Source organism: Uloborus diversus, chromosome 9 (assembly GCF_026930045.1).
Source record: "Uloborus diversus isolate 005 chromosome 9, Udiv.v.3.1, whole genome shotgun sequence".
Lineage (NCBI taxonomy): Eukaryota > Metazoa > Arthropoda > Arachnida > Araneae > Uloboridae > Uloborus > Uloborus diversus.
In genome coordinates this window covers 145,321,917-145,342,412 of record NC_072739.1, presented here as the reverse complement: position 1 = coordinate 145,342,412, position 20,496 = coordinate 145,321,917, and the positions used below count along the sequence as shown (strand labels likewise).

General features: G+C 34.9%; 1 protein-coding gene across 1 annotated transcript in view; it reads left to right on the top strand.

Annotated features, from left to right (window-relative positions):
- The window catches only part of LOC129229448 (cationic amino acid transporter 2-like), a 38,276-nt gene extending 21,161 nt beyond the window's left edge, over window positions 1-17,115 (top strand). The window contains exons 2-5 of the mRNA XM_054863756.1: window positions 3,641-4,062; window positions 8,118-8,581; window positions 12,926-13,551; window positions 15,716-17,115. Of these exons, the coding sequence (XP_054719731.1) occupies window positions 3,641-4,062; window positions 8,118-8,581; window positions 12,926-13,551; window positions 15,716-15,903 (1,700 nt within the window). The 3' untranslated portion in view covers window positions 15,904-17,115. The remainder of the gene's footprint in view (window positions 1-3,640; window positions 4,063-8,117; window positions 8,582-12,925; window positions 13,552-15,715) is intronic.
- The last annotated feature ends 3,381 nt before the right edge of the window (window positions 17,116-20,496 follow it).

Sequence of the window (20,496 nt, the reverse complement as noted above, 5' to 3'; positions counted from 1 at the left end):
ATCTAAGAAGACCGTATAATAGTATAGAATTTAAAAATCCATGTCATTATAGGGGCGCTTAAAGCAGCAAGAACTTTAAAATCTGCAAATTTGAAAAACACGCAAAAATGTGCCACGCCCCCTAAATTTAAAATTTTAAATTCCCAAAAACGGTAAGGCAGACAAAGCTCATATTTTGCACACACATTACATTCATGATAAGGAACAACATATGTGAAAATAAAGAAAATTAAAAATGTCAATAATCACAACCTGCCTGATCCTTACAGACAATGGCTCTTAAGGTGTGAAAGAGGGTGAAAAAAATAAGATTTTAGAAAATTTGACTTCAGCAATGTTTTTTTTTTTTTTTTTGGAATGCCTTCTTTTTCGAAGTTTTTTTTTTTTTTATTTGTGTAGGTGGACAATCAAAATTCCTCACCTATTAAAATGTAGAAATATGTTTTTTGAGTTGTTTTAATGTTAAAACTAATGACATCATATCTAAAAAAAACTTTTAACGCAATTAATTAAGAGGCTATGATCACAATAGAAAAAATCGGAATGTGTTACCGAGTTCGAAAAAAGATATTGAAAAAACAAGAAATTAATTTGAATCTCGACATCTTGGATTCAAATTATGTTTTTCGCAAACACGAGTGTGTGTATGGTGGTGTGTGTGTTTGTGTGTGGGGGTATGTGTGTTTATGTGTGGAGGGTGTGTGTGTTTGTGTGTAGGGGTATGTGTGTGTAGGCACGTGTGTTTGTGTCTGTGTGATGGCATAAGTGTGTGGGTAGTTCTGTGTATGAATGTGTGTGTGGGGGGGGTATGTGTATGTGTGTGTAGGCATATGTGTTTGTGTCTGTGTGCATGCATGAATGTGTGGGTAGTTGTATGTATGTGTGTGTATGTGTAGGTGTATGTATGTGTGCGTGTGTGTATGTGTTTGTGTGTGTGTAGGTGTAGATATGGATGCAACTTGGAGACGGCTTTCGCTATAGGAGCAGCATCGTGAGGAGCCGATCGACGGTGATGGTGCGGAGGGTGCTGGCGGGAAAATAAAATGATAGGACGCGAAAAACAGTCAAGTAAAAGCAATAAACAATCGTGATTGCTCAAAAAAACAGAGTGACCCAAATGATGATGATTGGAATTTTGTGAATAAATTCAGTAATTATTGCGTAAAAAATTTAAACGCTAATTGTAGATTTCATCATTGATATCAACAATTAACAGTTCATTATAAGTCAGGTCCGCTTCGGTGTTCTTAAATTTAAAAAAAATGTGTCTTTAATGCAGTTTCATTGAGCTGCAAATCAATGCAACTAAGTGCTCAAGTCTAAGCTATTCATCTAGACGCTTCACAGCCATGAGGAAGGAAACAGACATTTCCATCCGATAATTAACCTTCCGGTATGCGACAGGAAAAACAATGTTTAACCTTTTTGCACATGTTTCAACGCAAAACAAACAAGTATTATTTTTTAACAACCAGGAAACTGTTGCACGTTTTCTTGAAAAGAAAAGTATTTTAAACCGCTTTTTGCTATAATAATTATTCTAGTTTTTATAGTTATGAAAAGCTTTTTATTTTATCATTGATGTATTTCACTTAGATACTTATATTTTTGCTTCCTTTTACAAAAAAGGAAGTATTGTATTAGCGAAAAAAATTGCACTCAAGAATCGACCTTAGTTTCCATTTTGCTCACCCCCGAATGAATGTTGAGTTTTGTTTTCGACTCGACCACACGTGGATAAGTGCCTAAGAAATTATAGACACGCGAAACTTCCATTTTGACGATTCCCGAGTTTTCTCGTGACGTCTGTGTGCGGATTTGAGTATGTATATCATATAACTCAAGAGCGGTATGTCCTAGAAAGGTGAAATTTGGTACGTAGACTCCTAGTGGGGTCTACTTGTGCACCTCCCCTTTTGGCTGCATTCGGGTGCTTCTAAGGGGGTCTTTTTCCTCTTTTTGGGGGGAAATCATTGTTAATTTCGATGCAAACTCAATTGGTGTTACAATTAGGCGGACACTTGGCGATTTATAGCCAGTCTTTTGGTCGCCAAGTTTTCTCACCAACTTGACGACAAAGTTGGCGTTTTTTTTTTTTTTTTTTTTTTAAATCTGGTTTCAATTTGGCCACTGTTGGTGATATTTAGAGAGTAAACACTATTGAATCACATATTAAAATTACCAATAATGGGGAAATGACGTTAAATTGGAGTAAAAGGAAGTCATGTGAGGCACACATCAGCTCGTTTTCATACAGAGCCATTATGTCGCAAAGAAAGTCTGACGTTAAAGACGTCATAATTTTTCATACGATCTTCAGACGGGATTTTAGGTAAAGTATTTGTGTGTTAAGTAGGGTAAGGAGGGACACATTGTTACCCGGGACACACTGTTTGATAGCACATATCTACGTCTCTGTCTTTGATTTTTATGATGTTAGTATACATGTTTGTCAACCTCACAAGCAGCCATTTTAACGCAGTTTGTTCCGCGCTTAAAAAATATTAAACAAAAAAGGTTTTTATGTTATCAAACGACAAAAAAAATGTTTTTTAAATGTTTTTAATTGCTTCCGGAGCGTATTATATTTGGGTCATTCCATGTCAAGTGATCCAAAGTTTTTTCATCACATTTTTGGATTTCTTTGAAATTTGGCTCATCGATTGTACCCTTACTTCGTCTTGTTTTAAAGAACATTTACCACATTTAAATAAGTTTACTAATCATTTTTTTTTTCATTTTACTTTTTTATATTTTGAAAGCTAAAAAAATTTAAAAAAAAAAGATTAAAAGTGGTAGTGGCGGGGGGGGGGACTTACCAATCTACAAGTTCACGCCAGCTCATTTCAAGCATAGTTATGTTTACTTACTACTCATTTGACCATCACCAGTAAGAGAATCCCATAGAGAACCGCCGTAAAGATTTGGACCAGGCCCACAAGAAATTTTCCCCTTCTCGCTAATAAGACTCGCGGTGATACCGGTCCACAACAGTGGCTAATTTACCACCTTGCAAATGTTGCAACTGTGAGGGCCCTTGAGGCATAAGGACGCTGCAAAGGATCCATCCGATAATGCTCAGGTTAATTTTTTACGTAGTTATGTTCATCTGTGGGCAAGAATATAATATTGTGCACTGGAAAACTTTAGACGCCCCATAATGAATATTTTGCACATAGCAGATTAAAGTGACTCTTAACAGTTCTACAATGCTTTCATTAAATAATGTAACTAATTCATTCATAATAAATGTAATTAATTAATAGTTCATAGCTAAACGGAGATTAGTTGTGAAAACAACTACGTATTATTAAATAACATCTGTACCTTAAACACTCTTGAGTTTAAGAGTGATATACAAAGAGGGCTCGGACAAATGCATTGCGTCGGGTCGCCAAATCTGTAAACCCGCCACTGGTCCACTAGGCTGCTTATCTTCTCTGATTTCTTATCGTGTACTGCTTCAAAACTATAACTTCACTTCAAAATCTCTAGAATACCTAGGAAAGTGCCGTTGTAAACCACACAGAAAAAAAAAAAGTGCTTATAATAGTAATTCTCGTTTGGTATAATGCATTTGATTAAAGATGAAAAATTTAGTCTCGTCAAAAAATAACTCGATTTCTATATTTTCTTTCAGGTTCATGTTTGTCGGAATATTTCTCATCTGAAGCAAGGTCCGTATATAGTTGTTGTTATCAACGATCTGGCGAAATTCTTGCATTCTTTTTTGGATGGTCCTGGATACTCTCGCAAGCATCTTTGACGGCGGCCGCCTGCAAAGCCGTTGCTGATCGGATTGATTCCTTATCTGGCCACGCCTTAAATTCTTACCTTAGCGAAGGGAATTGGTCTGATGCATTAACTACATCACTGCCAGTAATTACTGTATTTAGCATCGCTTCTACTGGCCTCAGTGAAATAAGTTCATGGCATGCAATTTTTGGACCATTGACTTTTTTCCTTGCGGCAGCAGTCAGCTCCCTTGCATTTGTGACTCGGGAACCAGCATGGGTACCTTTTGCTGATTTCAACCTAAAGAATGTTGGGGATTTAAATCAGGTAACAAAGTATTCATAATTACTGATCAGTATTCTAAACAATGCATCATATTTTATTAAAAGTTGAAATGTTTTATTTTCCATTAAGCCCTATACGTTGGAACCCAGTTCCGAAACCAGACGATGTCCGAAAAAAATACAACACGAATAGATCTCTGACACGGAGCCTCAGTGGCCGAGCGGTCTGAGTGACTGCTTGACATTGGCACACTGAGTTCGACTCCCACCTTCGCTCCGGTTGTACTTTTCCTTCTTTGATGTAAATTCTTTCATGTGTTGTTTATATGTGTAATAAAAATATATATCATGCGTAAGGGAGGCAAGGCACACAGATTGTCGTCCTCATCAAAATATACCTGTGCAATTATGCACCAAAAGAAAGAAAGAAAAAGATCTCTGACAAAATCGCCATGTCAGAAATGTTATATAATTTTGATATTCGTGCTCCTGAATTTGATCAACTCTCGATCTGGCAAATCAATAAAGAACCAAGTTCAACTACACACTTGGAGGAAAGGCGAAACACCCTCACATTCGTAAACGAGTTCCATAAATATCAGAAAGCAATCATTGGCAACTGTTTTTTTATTAATAGAATAAAATTGTTTTATTTGGTAAACCCTTCCGAGAAAGTTCATTTCAGCTCCATCAGAAACAGCTATTAACTGAAGTACATTATTTCTATTAACTGAAGTACAGGTAGTTATCAAAATAATGGAAACACCTGTAAATAAAAGTGACATTTTTGAATGCGCTTTGTAAGTAATAAAGAATAAAACTAGATATCTATTTTTTTTATAAATAACAATGTATATGGTCGGGTAGTATATGGTAGTTTAACGGAAGTTCTGGAAGTCATGGATTTTTTTCAAGCGCGTGAAATGTTGGACCTTTCAATTTTTTAAAGAAGCTAAATTGTTGGAGCAAGTGTAACTGAAACGTCTCAAATTTTTGGCGTTTCTAGAGATACAGTATCTAAAGTCATGCTAGCATACACACATGGCGGTAAGACAAGCTTGGCAAAGCAAAACAGTGGAAGGAAAGAGAAGCTCAATAAAAGAAACTGACGGGTGTTGAAGTGGATTGTAGCGTCTAAAAACTGAACAACAGCAGCAAAAGTGATCACAAAACTCAATCACAATCTGGGTTCACCAGTGTGGGTGATTATAGTTAGCAGGACTTCTTTATAACCAGAACATTTACGGCAGAGTAGTGATTCCGAAATTTTTTTCCAAGTGTTTCCATTATTTTGATAACTACCTGTACTTACGCCCAGTGCTGTAGTTGGGTTGCAGTTTGGACGCCGTCCCTTGAAATAATCGGGATTTTTATTGCAAAAATAATGCAAATGTAATGTAAATAGGCTTCAAACCAGCTTCTCTTTTCATAAAAAGAAAACTCCCTCAAACCCCAAGGTGAGTTCCTCCAAATATTTTTTTCCAACTACAGCACTGCACGCCTATTTGTTTAAGAGCCATTGTCTGTAAGGATCAGGCAGGTTGTGATTGTTGACATTTTTAATTTTCTTTATTTTTGCAAATGTTGTTCCTTATCATGAATGTAATGTTTGTGCAAAATATGAGCTTTGTCTGCCTTACCGTTTTTGGGAAATTAAATTTTTTAATTTAGGGGGCGTGGCACATTTTTGCGTGTTTTTCAAATTTGCAGATTTTAAAGTTCTTGCTGCTTTAAGCGCCCCTATAATGACATGGATTTTTAAATTCTATACTATTATACGGTCTTCTTAGATACTATTACAGCTGTCAAATCGGTGTCACTACGAGGGCGACGGCCACGAACTCCGTTTAAAAATGACCGAAAATGAATTTTTTTCTATATTCAAGGCCAATTTTCTCAAAGCGCCTTCATGATGACACCAACATTTTTAGATCATTTTCTAGCCACACTTACATACATCAAAAATATGTATCAAAATCGGTGTCACTATAAGGGCGCCAGAAGATATTGGAACTTTTATTCGATAAATTTCACAAAAACACAAATATTTAAAATCTAACTACAACTGTCGCCCTCATAGCAGAGATCTGATACTAAATTAGGTTGATAACCAACATGTTTGTCTAACATTTGCACAAAAAAAATCGGTGTCACTCCTATTATTTTTGGAAATATAATCGTTCGAAGTTAGTACGTTATGGCGTTTTTTTATATTTATTTATTTAATCTTTTCACCCCCAGATAGTTTTTTTGAACATATTTATTTTTAATTTAATACAAAACTGTGTATCTTTTAACATAAACAGCTTTGGGCAGTAAGAGCGTCTTTTTCTTGAATAGAAAATGCCTGTTTTGATATAGGTACAGGCAGATGTATTGTGCATAACATGTCTAGACTATTATACCAAGACTCGTCTTGTTTTTTCCGGCCAAACAAATTTATTTATTTCAATTGTTCTTGACATACATTTGACCTCAACTTGCAAATGGATTTTATACGAAAGATGTATAGAGAGAAGCTCTTACAAACATCTTATATAAATGCTTCAAATTTTCAACTAATAAATACCCCTGCATTGCCAAAAGTTCAATTTAATGAAATTGGATGGTCCCTATCTTTACGAGCTCAGTTCAAGTTCACTTCAAAGCAGAAGGAGTATTTATAAGAACAATTTACGATTGGTGAAAATACTGGGAAAAAACAACATCCCTGTCAAGTTGCACACTAGATGAGAAATGCAGTTCGTAACGGGGAAAAAACTGTTCGTTGCTTCAGAATATTGTGCTATGAAACAAATCCTATCCTTTTTTTTCGATGGAAGAAACAAAAAAACGAATGCATTCTCAATACATCAAATGAGAATATTGAAGAAAGCAAACATTCAGAATCTGAAACTGAATTTGAGGATAACGTGGACCAAAACGAAGAAAACATTAAGAATCAAGTCAAATCAATTTCAGAAAGACGGTCATCTCTTATTGAAAACTGCTAATTTTGTAGCACTAAAGCATGGGAAAACATGGTATCCCAGAAAAAGAGTAGAAGTTGACCATTTGCAAGTTTATGTCAAATGCATGTCAAGAACAATTGGAATAAATAAATTTGTTTGGCCGGAAAAAACAAGACGAGTATTGGTATAATAGTCTAGACATGTTATGCACAATAGATCCACCTGGTACCTATATCAAAACGGGCATTTTCTACTCAAGAAAAAGACTCTCTTGCTGCCCAAAGCTGTTTATGTTATAAGGTACACTTCTTTGTATTAAATTAAAAATAAATATGTACAAAAAAAAATCTGGGTGTGAAAATATTAAATAAATAAACATAAAAAAAACGCCATAACGTACTAACTTGGAACGATTATATTTCCAAAAATAATAGGAGTGACACCGATTTTTTTTGTGCAAATGTTAGACAAACATGTTGGTTATCAACCTAATGTAGTATCAGATATCTGCTATGAGGGCGACAGTTGTAATTAGATTCTAAATATTTGTGTTTTTGTGAAATTTATTGAATAAAAGTTCCAATATCTGCTGGTGCCCTTATAGTGACACCGATTTTGATACATATTTTTGATGCATGTAAATGTGGCTAGAAAATGATCCAAAAATGTTGGTGTCATCATGAAGGCGCTTTGAGAAAATCGGCCTTGAATAATGAAAAAAATTCATTTTCGGTCATTTTTAAACGGAGTTTGTGGGCGTCGCCCTAGTAGTGTCACCGATTTGACAGCTGTAACAGTATCTAACAAGACCATATAGTAATATGGAATTAAAAAATCCATGTCATTATAAGGGCGCTTCAAGCAACAAGCACATTAAAATCTGCAAATTTGAAAAACCGGCAAAAATGTGCCACGCCCCCTAAACAAAAAAAATTGTTTTCTCAAAAATGGTGATTCAGACAAAGCTCAAATTTCGGATTTACATTACATTTATGATAAGGAACAACATATGTGAAAATAAAAAAAATTAAAATTGTCAACAATCACAAATGCTTTAAACTGCCTGATTCTTACAGACAATGGCTCTTAATCAATGACATGTTATTTTTAGTTACCTATTTAAAGGAGCATTATTGTTTTCTTTCAGATTCTGTTATTATCTTCACTAAGCGTGCTGTTTTTCTCAGGCCCACAAAACATCTTGCGGCAGCCCATCCGAACTTCAGGAAAAACGTACACAACCTCAACCCTTGTTCACCTAAACTTCGTGTGCTTGCTGCTGAGCATCACATTCCTGTGTTCACCTACGCCTCATCAACTATCTACAGAAATTATTCGAACTATTTGCCTGATTCTTTTGGGCATTGAATCTTTGTTTCCCTTGTATGCTGTATTTGAGGATATGGCTTCTGATGGTTTGCTATTCCGAGGGCTGGCAAAGAAATGGAGGCCGTGCTGTTTACCTGTGACTTCACCGGTCATCCAGTTCATTTCATTTATCAGTGTTGGACTGTTAGCGTTATTTTTGCCTTTCAAAATTCTCTTGCTACAATCAGTTGTCTTCCAACTTTTCGTAAACAGTGTAGTACCTTTCCTCGTCCTGGTACGAAGGTATGTAGAACATTTTTTTTTAAATTAAGGAAATAAGTATTATTTTACTGTTATGTTTCAAACATTGTTATTTTGTATTCATACATGTAACTATATTTGATAATAATTTCAAGATAAGGAATTATAGTTAGAGCTATAAAACACACTAACATTTTGTTCAGAACAAAAGCCAAACAAAAATACATATTTTTTTATATTGGTCAATTTAGTCTTTGGGCTGTAGTTTTGAGTGTGACTTCTTAACATGTGGCAGTTTCACACTTTATTGCCACATCACATAGAAAGAGTACAATTCTCAAACATTAAAATTTTGGGGATATTCCTCACTTTGGGATATTCATTGGATCGGATGTTTTTGAACCAATTTCAGAAATCTCACAGAACGTACACCGTAAAAAGAACTACCATCATAATAGTGATGCTCATTTGTTGTATCACTTTTGTGTTTTTACCGTAAATAATTGTTTTTTTAAGTAATAGTAAGTTATTGCCATGCATACGGCGACGGCAATTTTGGCTGGAAATATTTTCTGTTTTAGAATGTTAAAACTAACATTTAAAATGTCACAAAGAACGCGATAAAACTAAGATGAGGGGAATTTTTTCTTTTTTTCCTTTTTTGGATCCCAACATGCACACTTAATAAAGAAACCCGTCGTAGAATATAGAACGGTCCGTTAAAAAAATGGTGGGTTTTAAGAACATAGAAACACAAATGATTACAATTTCAATAAAGAATTCACTAAGGAAATTGACCCACCTGTGACTCGGATGAAAACGGTCATCCGGCGTGATATAAACTGTTAAAGTTTCTCCTTGATATTCTGAGAAATTCCTAGCCAATTTTCACTCAAGCAGTGGCTTTGTTAAACCATCAGCTTTCTGATAGGTTTACAACGATCTTCCCATGACTTCTCAAATGTGCTTTATTGGAGAAAAATCAAGCGACCTAGCCTACTGCGGTAGAGTTAGGCAACTTTGGTGAAGACAATTCAGAGCATCAACGGCCTGTGCTGATGTTGATGAATGAGTCCAATGTATCGCTACAGGAACAGCAATACACCCGAACGCAGAATTTCGTCTACTCTGGGCTGCGACTGTGCCAGTAATATCTAGCAAAAAATGGTCAGCATATCGAAGGATGCATTTCCAATTTTATATCACAAAGCCCTGTTATGGACCTGTTTGGCGTGGGATAATAAAACCAGGACATCCATGCTGTCCTGAACGCCTGAAATTGTCATTGGACATAGTACGAAAAGGAACTTGGCACGGACGACTAAACTAACTCTATTCGGTCTAGTTCCAAGTTGAGGCACCACTGTTGTCGATCAAAGCAGTGAAATAAGTGTGAGAGGCAACTGATGTAACGGTCGGTGAGAACGTAAATTCGCTTTCCTAGTCGTCTATTGAGGATCTAAGATCAGTGCCCAATCAAGCCAGTGATGACCAGATCCTGGTAAAATTCAATGCCCCTCTCCCCAGAAGATCCGCGTATTTTCAGGATAGTAAGTAGTTTCCAAAAAAAAAGGAAGAAATGTACCCCATTTTGTTGCCCCTAAAATTGTGGTGGACAGGCCCTGATAATATAGAACGCATTTGAGTAGAATTAAGCACTGCATGGTCGACCGCGATGAATCTGGTGCTATGACAACTATCCTGACAATTTATTATTGTTCTGTGTTACAATTCTGTTGCAGCAGCAGGTCGACCTGATGATGATCTCATAGCATACCTGTCCATTAGGGAGGTTCAAAAATACATGTAAAAAAAAGTTTCTCCGAGATAACAGGACACCCCTCAATATTTTTATACTTGTGGATAGTAATCTACTGGAAGAACTTTAGTTTCCCATTTCAACTGAAAGAGGGTGCTCCATCTCCTCCCCCAAACTTCATTATTATGGAGAGGGTTAAAAAATACATTGAACTGAAAAAAACAATGCTACGTATTACAATATACACTAGTAATATGCATATACATTGCAATAAAATAATTATTTACAAAAAAACAGCTGGGGAAATTAAATGTTTCTAATTCATGGTATTTTCTATGCTACGGCTAATATTAAATTAAGGGGTCATTGAGCACCGTCTTAAAATTTGACTAAGAATTTAAAACTTTTACAGCATAATACAATTAGTAAGTCTAAAAAAAAAATAGGGGGTGTCCTGGATTCTAGCTGAAAAAAAGGTTTTTTTAAACCACCCTACTGTCCATGTTACACTAACGTCTAATGGTTACATCGCTGATAGTGTCGACCGGTTGTTCAACTCGGCCTACCAGACTCTTTGAATCCGATAGCAAGCCTTCGTTCAAACTCTGACATGCATAAGCTCATCATGAGCGCGAATACGTTGACATGGTTAGTTACAATCGACGTCAGATACTCTCAGTCGAAATGAGCAGGCTCCACACCCTCCAGTCGAAATGAACCACTGCCTTCTAAACTAGGAAAGCCTACCCGCTGGAAACATAATGTCACTACAGTAGGCGATCAAATCGTGAAGAGCGATTGTGATTTTCGAACGAATTTAGTGCTTATTTTAAGAAAATTTCAATACAAAGAGTTTTTTCAACCTTTTTTCTTCTCAAAATAAAATAACAATAAGAATTTTCTGATACAGTAGGTCTATAAGTGGTTTAATTTTCTTTTTTAATTGAAGTTTTGGAAGTGATTAAACGAATGTTCATTTGAAAACATCTATTTCAATATTCAATCTTCATTTATTTTTAAAGCAACAATAATCTTGAAAATGATAGCTGATAAAGAACTACTTCTAATTATACAAACACTTAATCATATCATATTTTTATTCACACATCACAATAATATTCATTTAGCTCATTATCACCTCTTATCCCCCCCCCCCGTGCACGCCACTGCATGTAGGTCAGGGTAATTTGCATGGGAGCTTACGGGATCTGAGCTTCAGCACTTCTTTTCAGTTTTGTGAGAATATTAATAATTTAAACAAAATTCAGACTATTTTACATGTAAAATATTTTTTTTTGGACTGTGCAGCTCCTGCACTTTTGTTAGAAATTAATTCCTGATGTAGGGTTCAATTTAATAATTAAGTTTAAAATGAAGTTTGTCTCGAATATTTTAAAATTTTGTGTGCTTAATTGAAAAACACTGATTAAAATAACAGACCAATCTTAGGCTGAAAATTTATTTACCAGAATCATATTACTAATTATTTACCAGCTGTCAGTTAAAAGATTTTTGTTGCTCTAAAAAGAAGACTAAGATCGAATTTAGAAATGATTATTTTCAATTGAACATTTGTTCAGTCATTTTCAAATCTTCAATGGAAAAAAAACCATTACAACATATTTGAACGTATTATTGGAAAATTATTTTTGTTACTCCATTTTGTGAAGAAAAAAGATTGAAATAGCTCCTTGTGATGAATGAAAGAGAGCACTAAATTCGTCCGAAAACACGATCGCTCTGCACGATCAGATTGCCTACTATAGTGACGTCACTTTGCCAGCTCGCTGACTTTCCTAGTTTAGAAGGCAGTGACATTGATCGTTTCTTATATCCACCTCCCTCCTGTTGAATGTGCAGTTTCAATGCATTGGCAATATTCTGTCATTGAGCAAATATAACCATTTACATGTTCGGTTGAGATATCAAGATCTGCATAGCCTTCACTGTGCTGTGAGGTTAGGTTTGCCCCAACTATAAATGTGTGTGTGTGTGTTTTTTTTCCGTTTCGTCATCGAGTATTTTGATTTCTGAACCAAAATTTATTAAAAGAGAGAGCATAATTTTTGCCTTAACATCAACATAACTCCATGAATATTTTGAACAGAATATACGTTGTTTTAATACATAGTATGATTCCATATGATAAAAATTCGATAAGTGCACCAATGCAATTAGTGTAATCAAAAGTTTCACTGACTTTCGTCCATTCATGTAAATACAAGTAGACGTTCTCTACTTTCATGATAATGCATTTAAATTCGAGAACATGCATCATGCATTAGTTCTAAGATATGAATAATAGCTATTTCCTGCTTTTTTTATGATTATCTTGGCATTTTCGTTGAACATATCACATTTGCGAAGAAAGCAAAATCAGTTTACAAATCATATATGTAAAAATATAAAATCAAGAAATTCAGATTATTTCGCTAGCAAATAATTTACATAATTCATAATAATGTACATTATTAATTAATAAAAGATTGGGTTTGGTTTTTTTTTATGTAAAAAGCATATAAAAGCATTTCTTTTTTTAGAAAATTACTCATTTCAAGGAAAATTATGCACAATAAATATCCTTCGCTCATTTGTATCTGCGAACTAATAAATACGTTTTTTCAAAGGTACCGAGATATCAGCTCGTGGCAATACGAACCTATGAACCATACTTCAGACCGAAGAATATCCCAAGACCGTTCCAAAAGAAAAAAGCAAGAGACTCAATACACTAAACTGCAAGACTTGGACACCTTTGAGGAAAGGTCTACTACTTGCATTGCTGAAGGTCCTTCGGACGACAGTTCTGACACGGATATCGACTCTGTCGTTCAGCAATACAAGGATCAGGCAAGAATTGCAAATTTGAAAAATTTGGACGGCCCAACAAAATTGGAAAATGTGCCCGAACCAACTCCTTCATCATCCGTACGCGCCATGGCTTGCGTAGGAGCTCTTTTGGCGTTATCTGTCATTATGTCAACAACATTGAACTTCGCTGGTGCCAACGACAGATTTTCGGTGATGGTGGTGGTTTTGATTTGCATTTTCTTTTCTGCAATTGTGCATCTGCTCTTGTTGTGCTTACCACAAAATAGAGTGAGTAGAACTTCTTCAGATGACAAAACTGGATGTTGTAGTAAGGTGCCAAACATGCCTTGGGGACCTGGTGTAGCAACTCTACTTTCAAATACTTTATTAGTGCATTGTATGATACATGTGTGGAAAGTGTACACTTCATGGATTTTAGTAGGTATGTATTATCATTGTTAACTTTAGATCGTAATTTTTAGCTTTTTAATCGATATTTGAGGCGTTAGAATAACAATTCTCTGAGGAGAGCTAACTTACAGAGAAACAGCTCAACATAAATATAATAATAAATCGTAAAATGATTGAATACGTATTATTATTTTTATTAAATGTTACTAATCCTAGGAATTGCCGAGTTACTAATCAATTTCTGTTAAACCAAAAGTAGAAATACAGTACATCATAACCTTCTGTCTCCCCGACCCCTCTTGAATTTTTTATTATAAATATCAGCTGTACAGAAATGAATTAAGAGAAGACATTTTTTCTAAATCGTGCTTCGTTTCATTTCATTTAATCCGCTAGTGGTTTGTCAGAAGAGCAACTGCCTTTTACTTTTTTCTTTTCTTGGAGGGTAATTTTTAAGAACTGATAACATCAGGTGTTAATCTTGCCCAGGATTTCAATATAGAGGGTAATGGAAGCATTAATATTACTAGGATCAGACCTGGGGATGTTGCTGAAGAGATTGCAGTGGAAGTTCTTACCTCCCTTCGTTCTGTGTATCGTCTACTGGGCGACAATTAGAGCATTTTTAAGGGTGATATAAGTACAACCCAACAAGGCAAGCATGGTAACCTATACTACTAGATTCTCACTGTAAACAATAACGCAATACGACTTAACTAATAGCTTTTTTACCCGTAGTTCCATATAGCGTTATTGAAACAATTCAATACTTCTAACTACTACTATCTGTATATTCAGTAAATTACCGCCCGTTAGCCAGGGCTAAAGCAAAAATACATGAAATACACCGCCAACTCAGTCATTTCCAGCCGAGGATTGCAGTTTCGTGCTTATTAGCACTCATCAGCCCGACATAGGAAATTGACTGAGCCGGAGATGGAAAACCGGAGCCGGAGATGATTTTCCATTTCCGGCTCAGTCAATTTCCTATGCCGGGCTGATGAGTGCTAATAAGCACGAAACTGCAGTCCTCGGCTGGAAATGACTGAGCTGGCGGTTATTTCATGTATTTCTGCCTTAGCCCTGGCTATAGGTCCGGTAATTTACTGAATATACCATGCCTTGCCTTCAATCTTCGAGTTGAACCGAACCATTGCTTCGGTCCCTCGTCTGGTCAGTGCTAATTCTGTATTAGCTACCAGTTTGTTTGGCACTCTAGGCTTCCTTTAAAAGGTTTTCCACCTCCCGCTCAGTCACTCCTATGCCGGGCTGATGAGTGCTAATATGCACGAAACTGCAGTCCTCGGCTGGAAATGACTGAGCTGGCGGTGTATTTCATGTACTAATCTCTGTATTTTAAAATAAATAGAGTATTTTTATAATTTGCTTCACAAGAAATTTCAAAAACTTTTACAGCACAAAGTGGATATGCTTGTCTTCAAAGTTTTACAGTTGGTTGCTATTGCTGGTGAGTCAACTTTTCAGGCTTCATAATCTAAGTCGCACCTCTAGTCATTAGCAAATTACGATGGGCGATGTTTCGGCCCTCTACATATTATGTGCCTATAAAAATAAGGACACTTTTCGGCACCCCTCAACTCTTTCTATGGCACCTGAGAATGCAGCGGCACCCAGTTTGGAAACCCCTGTAATCGACTGCAAGTCCTAGTATTCTGTCTGAGTTTGTCTGAGTCCTTTATTGTATGGGACCAGCGGGTCCCCAATGATCTCAAATACTGTTTGAGTTGACCAAAGATAGATGTTTAGTTAAAATAAAAATGTGCTTGTTTTTTTTTTTTTTTTTTTGAAAAATTCATTGCTTCACTACTCATAATAAAAATATGTTCTACCTAGGGTGTACATACCTAGGGTAAACATACCTAGGGTACGTTCGAATAGAGTTATCGGTGACTAACCAACCACGTTCTAATGAAGCTACTGGTCAGCCGATCGTGTGTGAAAATATTCTATGGACACTAACCGCTGACGTCATCAAATCACGGTTAACCCATTCGTACATATCTTTCAGAAACACAGAACATGCATGTAAAAGAAAATGAAAAACAAGTCTTGTATATTTATTGCTAGATAGACAAACATCCACAGTTATTTCTTCATTTATTTTTAACAAAACTTTGCTATTTAACAAGTCAGTTACAATAATTTTTAATGTGTGTTTAATTTTTTTCTTTAAGGATTCCTCATATATTTTATATATGGCATGAATAATTCTACAGCAGCTAATTCTTTCTACAATATGCGGCCAGCACATATTGCCTTACGCCCGCTACCAAGCTATGGGAATAACTGCGTGCCTCAAATCCTGCCATCCCACAGAAAACTAGTCAGGAAACCAAGCAAATTCAGGAAAGGACTTATTTAGGTCGATACCATATCGATCGAAGCCATACATCAAGTATATAATTCATGTCTCATAAAATGTCAAAAAACAACTTTCGCAGAAGTCTTCCGGTTGATTTTATCGAATGAACAAAAATATTATGCTGTTTTTCAATCTCGGTATAAAATATCGCACCCCAGCAAGGAAAGTGGCAAAACGTAAAATTTGGGGAAAACGTACTTGATTTGAAGTCTAAATTTAATGCTCTTTTTTGCCACAAAACTCGAACAATGGTAGCTTACGTAACCGGTGCGTGATGGATCAAAAATGATTTTATCCATAATGAAAAGTTATTGAAATTTCATTATGTAGAAGAAAAAATTTCGAACTTTAAGTATGCATAATGAATTAAACAACAAAAAATTAATCAAAATCATCGCATTGTAATGGGGTCGTTCCCAAAATTTTAAAAGTATTTTTTTCTGAAAGAGCATGCTTAAAAACATAGGATCTGACCACTTTTTAAATAATTCATTTAAGTTTAGTATTTTTAAAAAAATACTTAAATCGGTGCGCTTTCATTGTTTACGCTTCTGTCGTGTGACATCACAAATGATGAAATGCCATTCAATGTTGCCATTTTCTCAGAGCAAAATATTTAATTCGAATCTTTACTCACGTGTATTGGCAACGATATGATTGATAGCAAGCGCAGAGCGCAATATTTAATTCGCTTCTTGATTATCATAACGTGGAAACGCTGTAGAAAAATGAGCCAATAAATTGCATCATTTGTTACGTCATAAAGACCAAGCCTTGTTTGAAAAATCGGACATTTTTAAAAATTAATTAAAAATGAACTGCTGGGAAAATGAAAGTATTTTTTGGGTCCATGTTATTTTTTTTACTCACTCTATCAATTTCACTGACTAAAAGTAGTACTTTTGACTGAAGGAAACAACCCCATTGTTTTGCGCGTATTGCAATTTTTTAGGTCTAAATCTCTAAATAACTACTTTTTTTTTTCTTTTTGAGCTACGCCACTTTCTTTGCCGGGGTGCGATATATTTTAATGAAACTAAGCAAAATACTTTTTCTTCAGCTAAAGTAAAACAGTACAGGAATCCATTTTTCACTTTTAATATGAATAAAAACTTTGGATATTTTGAGTTAATCTTTTTTTCTTTTTTACAGTACAGGACTGTTAACCCCTGTACAGGAATCCATTTTTTACTTTTATTATGAATAAAAAAAATTTGACCTTTTAAGTTCGTATTTTTTTCTTTTTTCTAGACTACTTTCCAGAATCATTTCTTATTTTTATGAGTGTATAATACATGTGCTAATTATGAACATTGGGGCATCTAGGAAGGCTGTTCATTAAGAAAAAGACAAAGATTATTTTTAAAAAATGAAAAATATGGTGGAAGGAAAAATAAGAATGAAAAAAAAACCCTTTGTCTTTCTTCATTTCTCACCCCCTTCTACCGCCGCATGCATTCCAGCTTCAAAAAATCAAATCACTCTAATGACCCGTACTACTTCACATCAAAAAGAAGAAAGGATCATATCGAGTCAATCTTTGCGGAGTCTTCAAAAATAGAAAAGGGGTGGGGGGGGGGGATTTTTAGTTTTTCAAAAGTTCACGAAATCTCGGTACCTATTATAGCAACAAAAAAAAAGTTTTTCAAAGATTTTTACTTCCTTTTACAAAAAAGGAAGTATTGTATTCGCGAAAAAATTTTCACTCAAAAATCGCCCTTAATTTCCATTTTGCTCACCCCAAATGAATGTTGAGTTTTTTTTTCGATTCGACCACATGCGGAAAAGTGCCTAAGAATGTATAGACACGCGAAATATCCATTTTGACCATCACCGAGGTAATTACAACGACTTTTCTCGTGACGTCTGTATGTATGTGCGTATGTGTGTATGTGCGTATGTATCTCGCATAACTCAAAAATGGTATGTCCTAGAAAGTTGAAATTTGGTACATAGACTCGTAGTGGGGTCTAGTTGTGCACCTCCCCTTTTGGTTGCTTTCGGATGTTCCTAAGGGGGTCTTTTGCACCTTTTTGGGGGGAAATCATTGTTAATTTCGATGTAAACTCAAGTGGCGTTATAATTTGTCGGACACTTGGCGATATATCGCCAGTCTTTTGGTCGCCAAGTTTTGTCGCCAACTTGGCGACAAATTTGGCGGAGTTTTTTTTTTTTTTTGGTTTCAATTTGGCCATTGTTGGTGATATTTAGAGAATAAATATTGAATCACATTAAAATAGCGAATAATGGGGAAATGACATTAAATTGGAGTAAAAGGAAGTCATGTGATGCACACATCAGCTCGTTTGTTTGTAATTTAAGAGCCATTATTTTGAAGTTCAGACAAGGTGTGGCAGTGACCATTTTTGATTTTTATAATTTTTTTATATGTCAAAGTAGGTCATGAGAAGTGAACATTCTGAAATTTTTAGCCTTCCAAAAAATTTTTTTCGCTCGTTAAAAATTCCCAAAGTTTGACGTTTTGCAGCGCTTTTTAGAAAAATTCTAAAAGTCGCGTTTCAGTGCGCTTTAGCTCCTTACAGAAACACCACCCCACGGTTATGTTTATATTTATTGGTTGTACTGTATCTAGTGATGATGACTTCATAGTTATTTTGGTTGGGGGTTGTTGCTTTCTTCAGATAAGGGGTCGCAAAGTATGGATTTTATCCGTTTTCGCGCAAGTTGAACCTGCGTTATTTCCCCCAAAAAGCCACCCCCCGAAAAAAATGTAACATATACTGAAAGTTTATACTACGAAGAGAGTAAATGGCACAAAATTTGTTTGAAGTTTAATTTTTTTTAGGAGAAAAATACCCTGATATTTTTCAAATTATCAAAAATTGTGCTTTTTTGATCGCAATTAACTCAAAACAGCATCACAAGGAAAAAAAACCTTTTATATATTATGGTACCTGGCTATGTGTAAAACATCATGAAAAAGAAAGCAGCATGGGATCTCTTCTTGTTTTCCAGAAAATAATTTTTTTTGTAGCTCATTTTATGCGTTTTCTCTTACGTAAAACATGTGTCCAGTATGCAGATTAGATCTTCTAAAACTTTAAGGATGTAGTAAGAATGTATATATGTGTGTATAGAGAAAGAAAAAGACTAGTAATACTTTATTTTTCTGATTTTTACAAATTGATGGTATTTTAATTGCAGGTAATTCAGAAAACGATAAATCCATATCATTCATATATATATATATATATATATATATATATATATATATATATATCACGAACAATATCTGCTTCACTTTCCTCTAAATGTCTATTTTCTATGTCATCTTCAAATACCTCTAAAAGGCTGTCAGTTCTTGATAAATCAGTATTATTCGCTTTTTCTTGCTTGGGATATCAGCTAAAAACAGTTTGAATTTGACTTTTTGTAAGATATTCGTTCGGTTGGGGTATTTTTATGTCTTCAATCATCTCTGTTCTCATTGCATGTTCTACTTGGTTGGACGTCTGTTTTCTGCCGGTTTTTTACCATAAAGGAACTTTTCATAAAGAAATTATATTTGTTTCAATGAAAATTGTGTACTTTTACGAGTTGGGAGAGCCCACACCTCACATGAGATTTCCAAAATGTTTTCTTCTTTGTTTTCTCTTTTGTTGAAGAACATGCAATGAGAATACAGATGATTGAAGACATAAAAATATTCCAACCGAACGAATATCTGACAAAAAGTCAAATTGAAGCTGCTTTTAACCGATGTACAAAGGAAAAAAAAGCGGATAATACTGATTTATCAAGAACCGACAGCCTTTTAGAGGTATTTGAAGATGACATAGAAAAAAGGCATTTAGAGGAAAGTGAAACAGATATTGTTCATGATATTTCTTCCATTGATACGGACATAAATAAGAAAGAATTATTTTGGGATTGATACGATAAATCTATATATATATATATATATATATATATATATATATATATATATATATATATATATATATATATGCTATCGATTTATCGTTTTCTGAATTACCTGCAATTAAAATAACATCAATTTGTAAAAATCAGAAAAGTAAAGTATTACTAGTCTTTTTCTTTCTCTATACACACATACATACATTCTTACTACATCCTTAAAGTTTTAGAAGATCTTATCTGCATACTGGACACACGTTTTACGTACGAGAAAACGCATAAAATGAGCTACAAAAAAAAATTATTTTCTGGAAAACAAGAAGAGATCCCATGCTGCTTTCTTTTTCATGATGTTTTACACATAGTCAGGTACCATAATATATAAAAGGTTTTTTTTCCTAGTGATGCTGTTTTGAGTTAATTGTGATCAAAAAAGCACAGTTTTTGATAATTTGAAAAATATCAGGGCATTTTTCTCCTAAAAAAAAATTAAACCTCAAACAAATTTTGTGTCATTTACTCTCTTCATAGTATAAACTTTCAGTATATGTTACATTTTTTTCGGGGGGTGGCTTTTTGGGGGAAATAACGCAGGTTCAACTTGCGCGAAAACGGATGAAATCCTTACTTTGCGACCCCTTATCTGAAGAAAGCAACAACCCCCAACCAAAATAACTATGAAGTCGTCATCACTAGATACAGTACAACCAATAA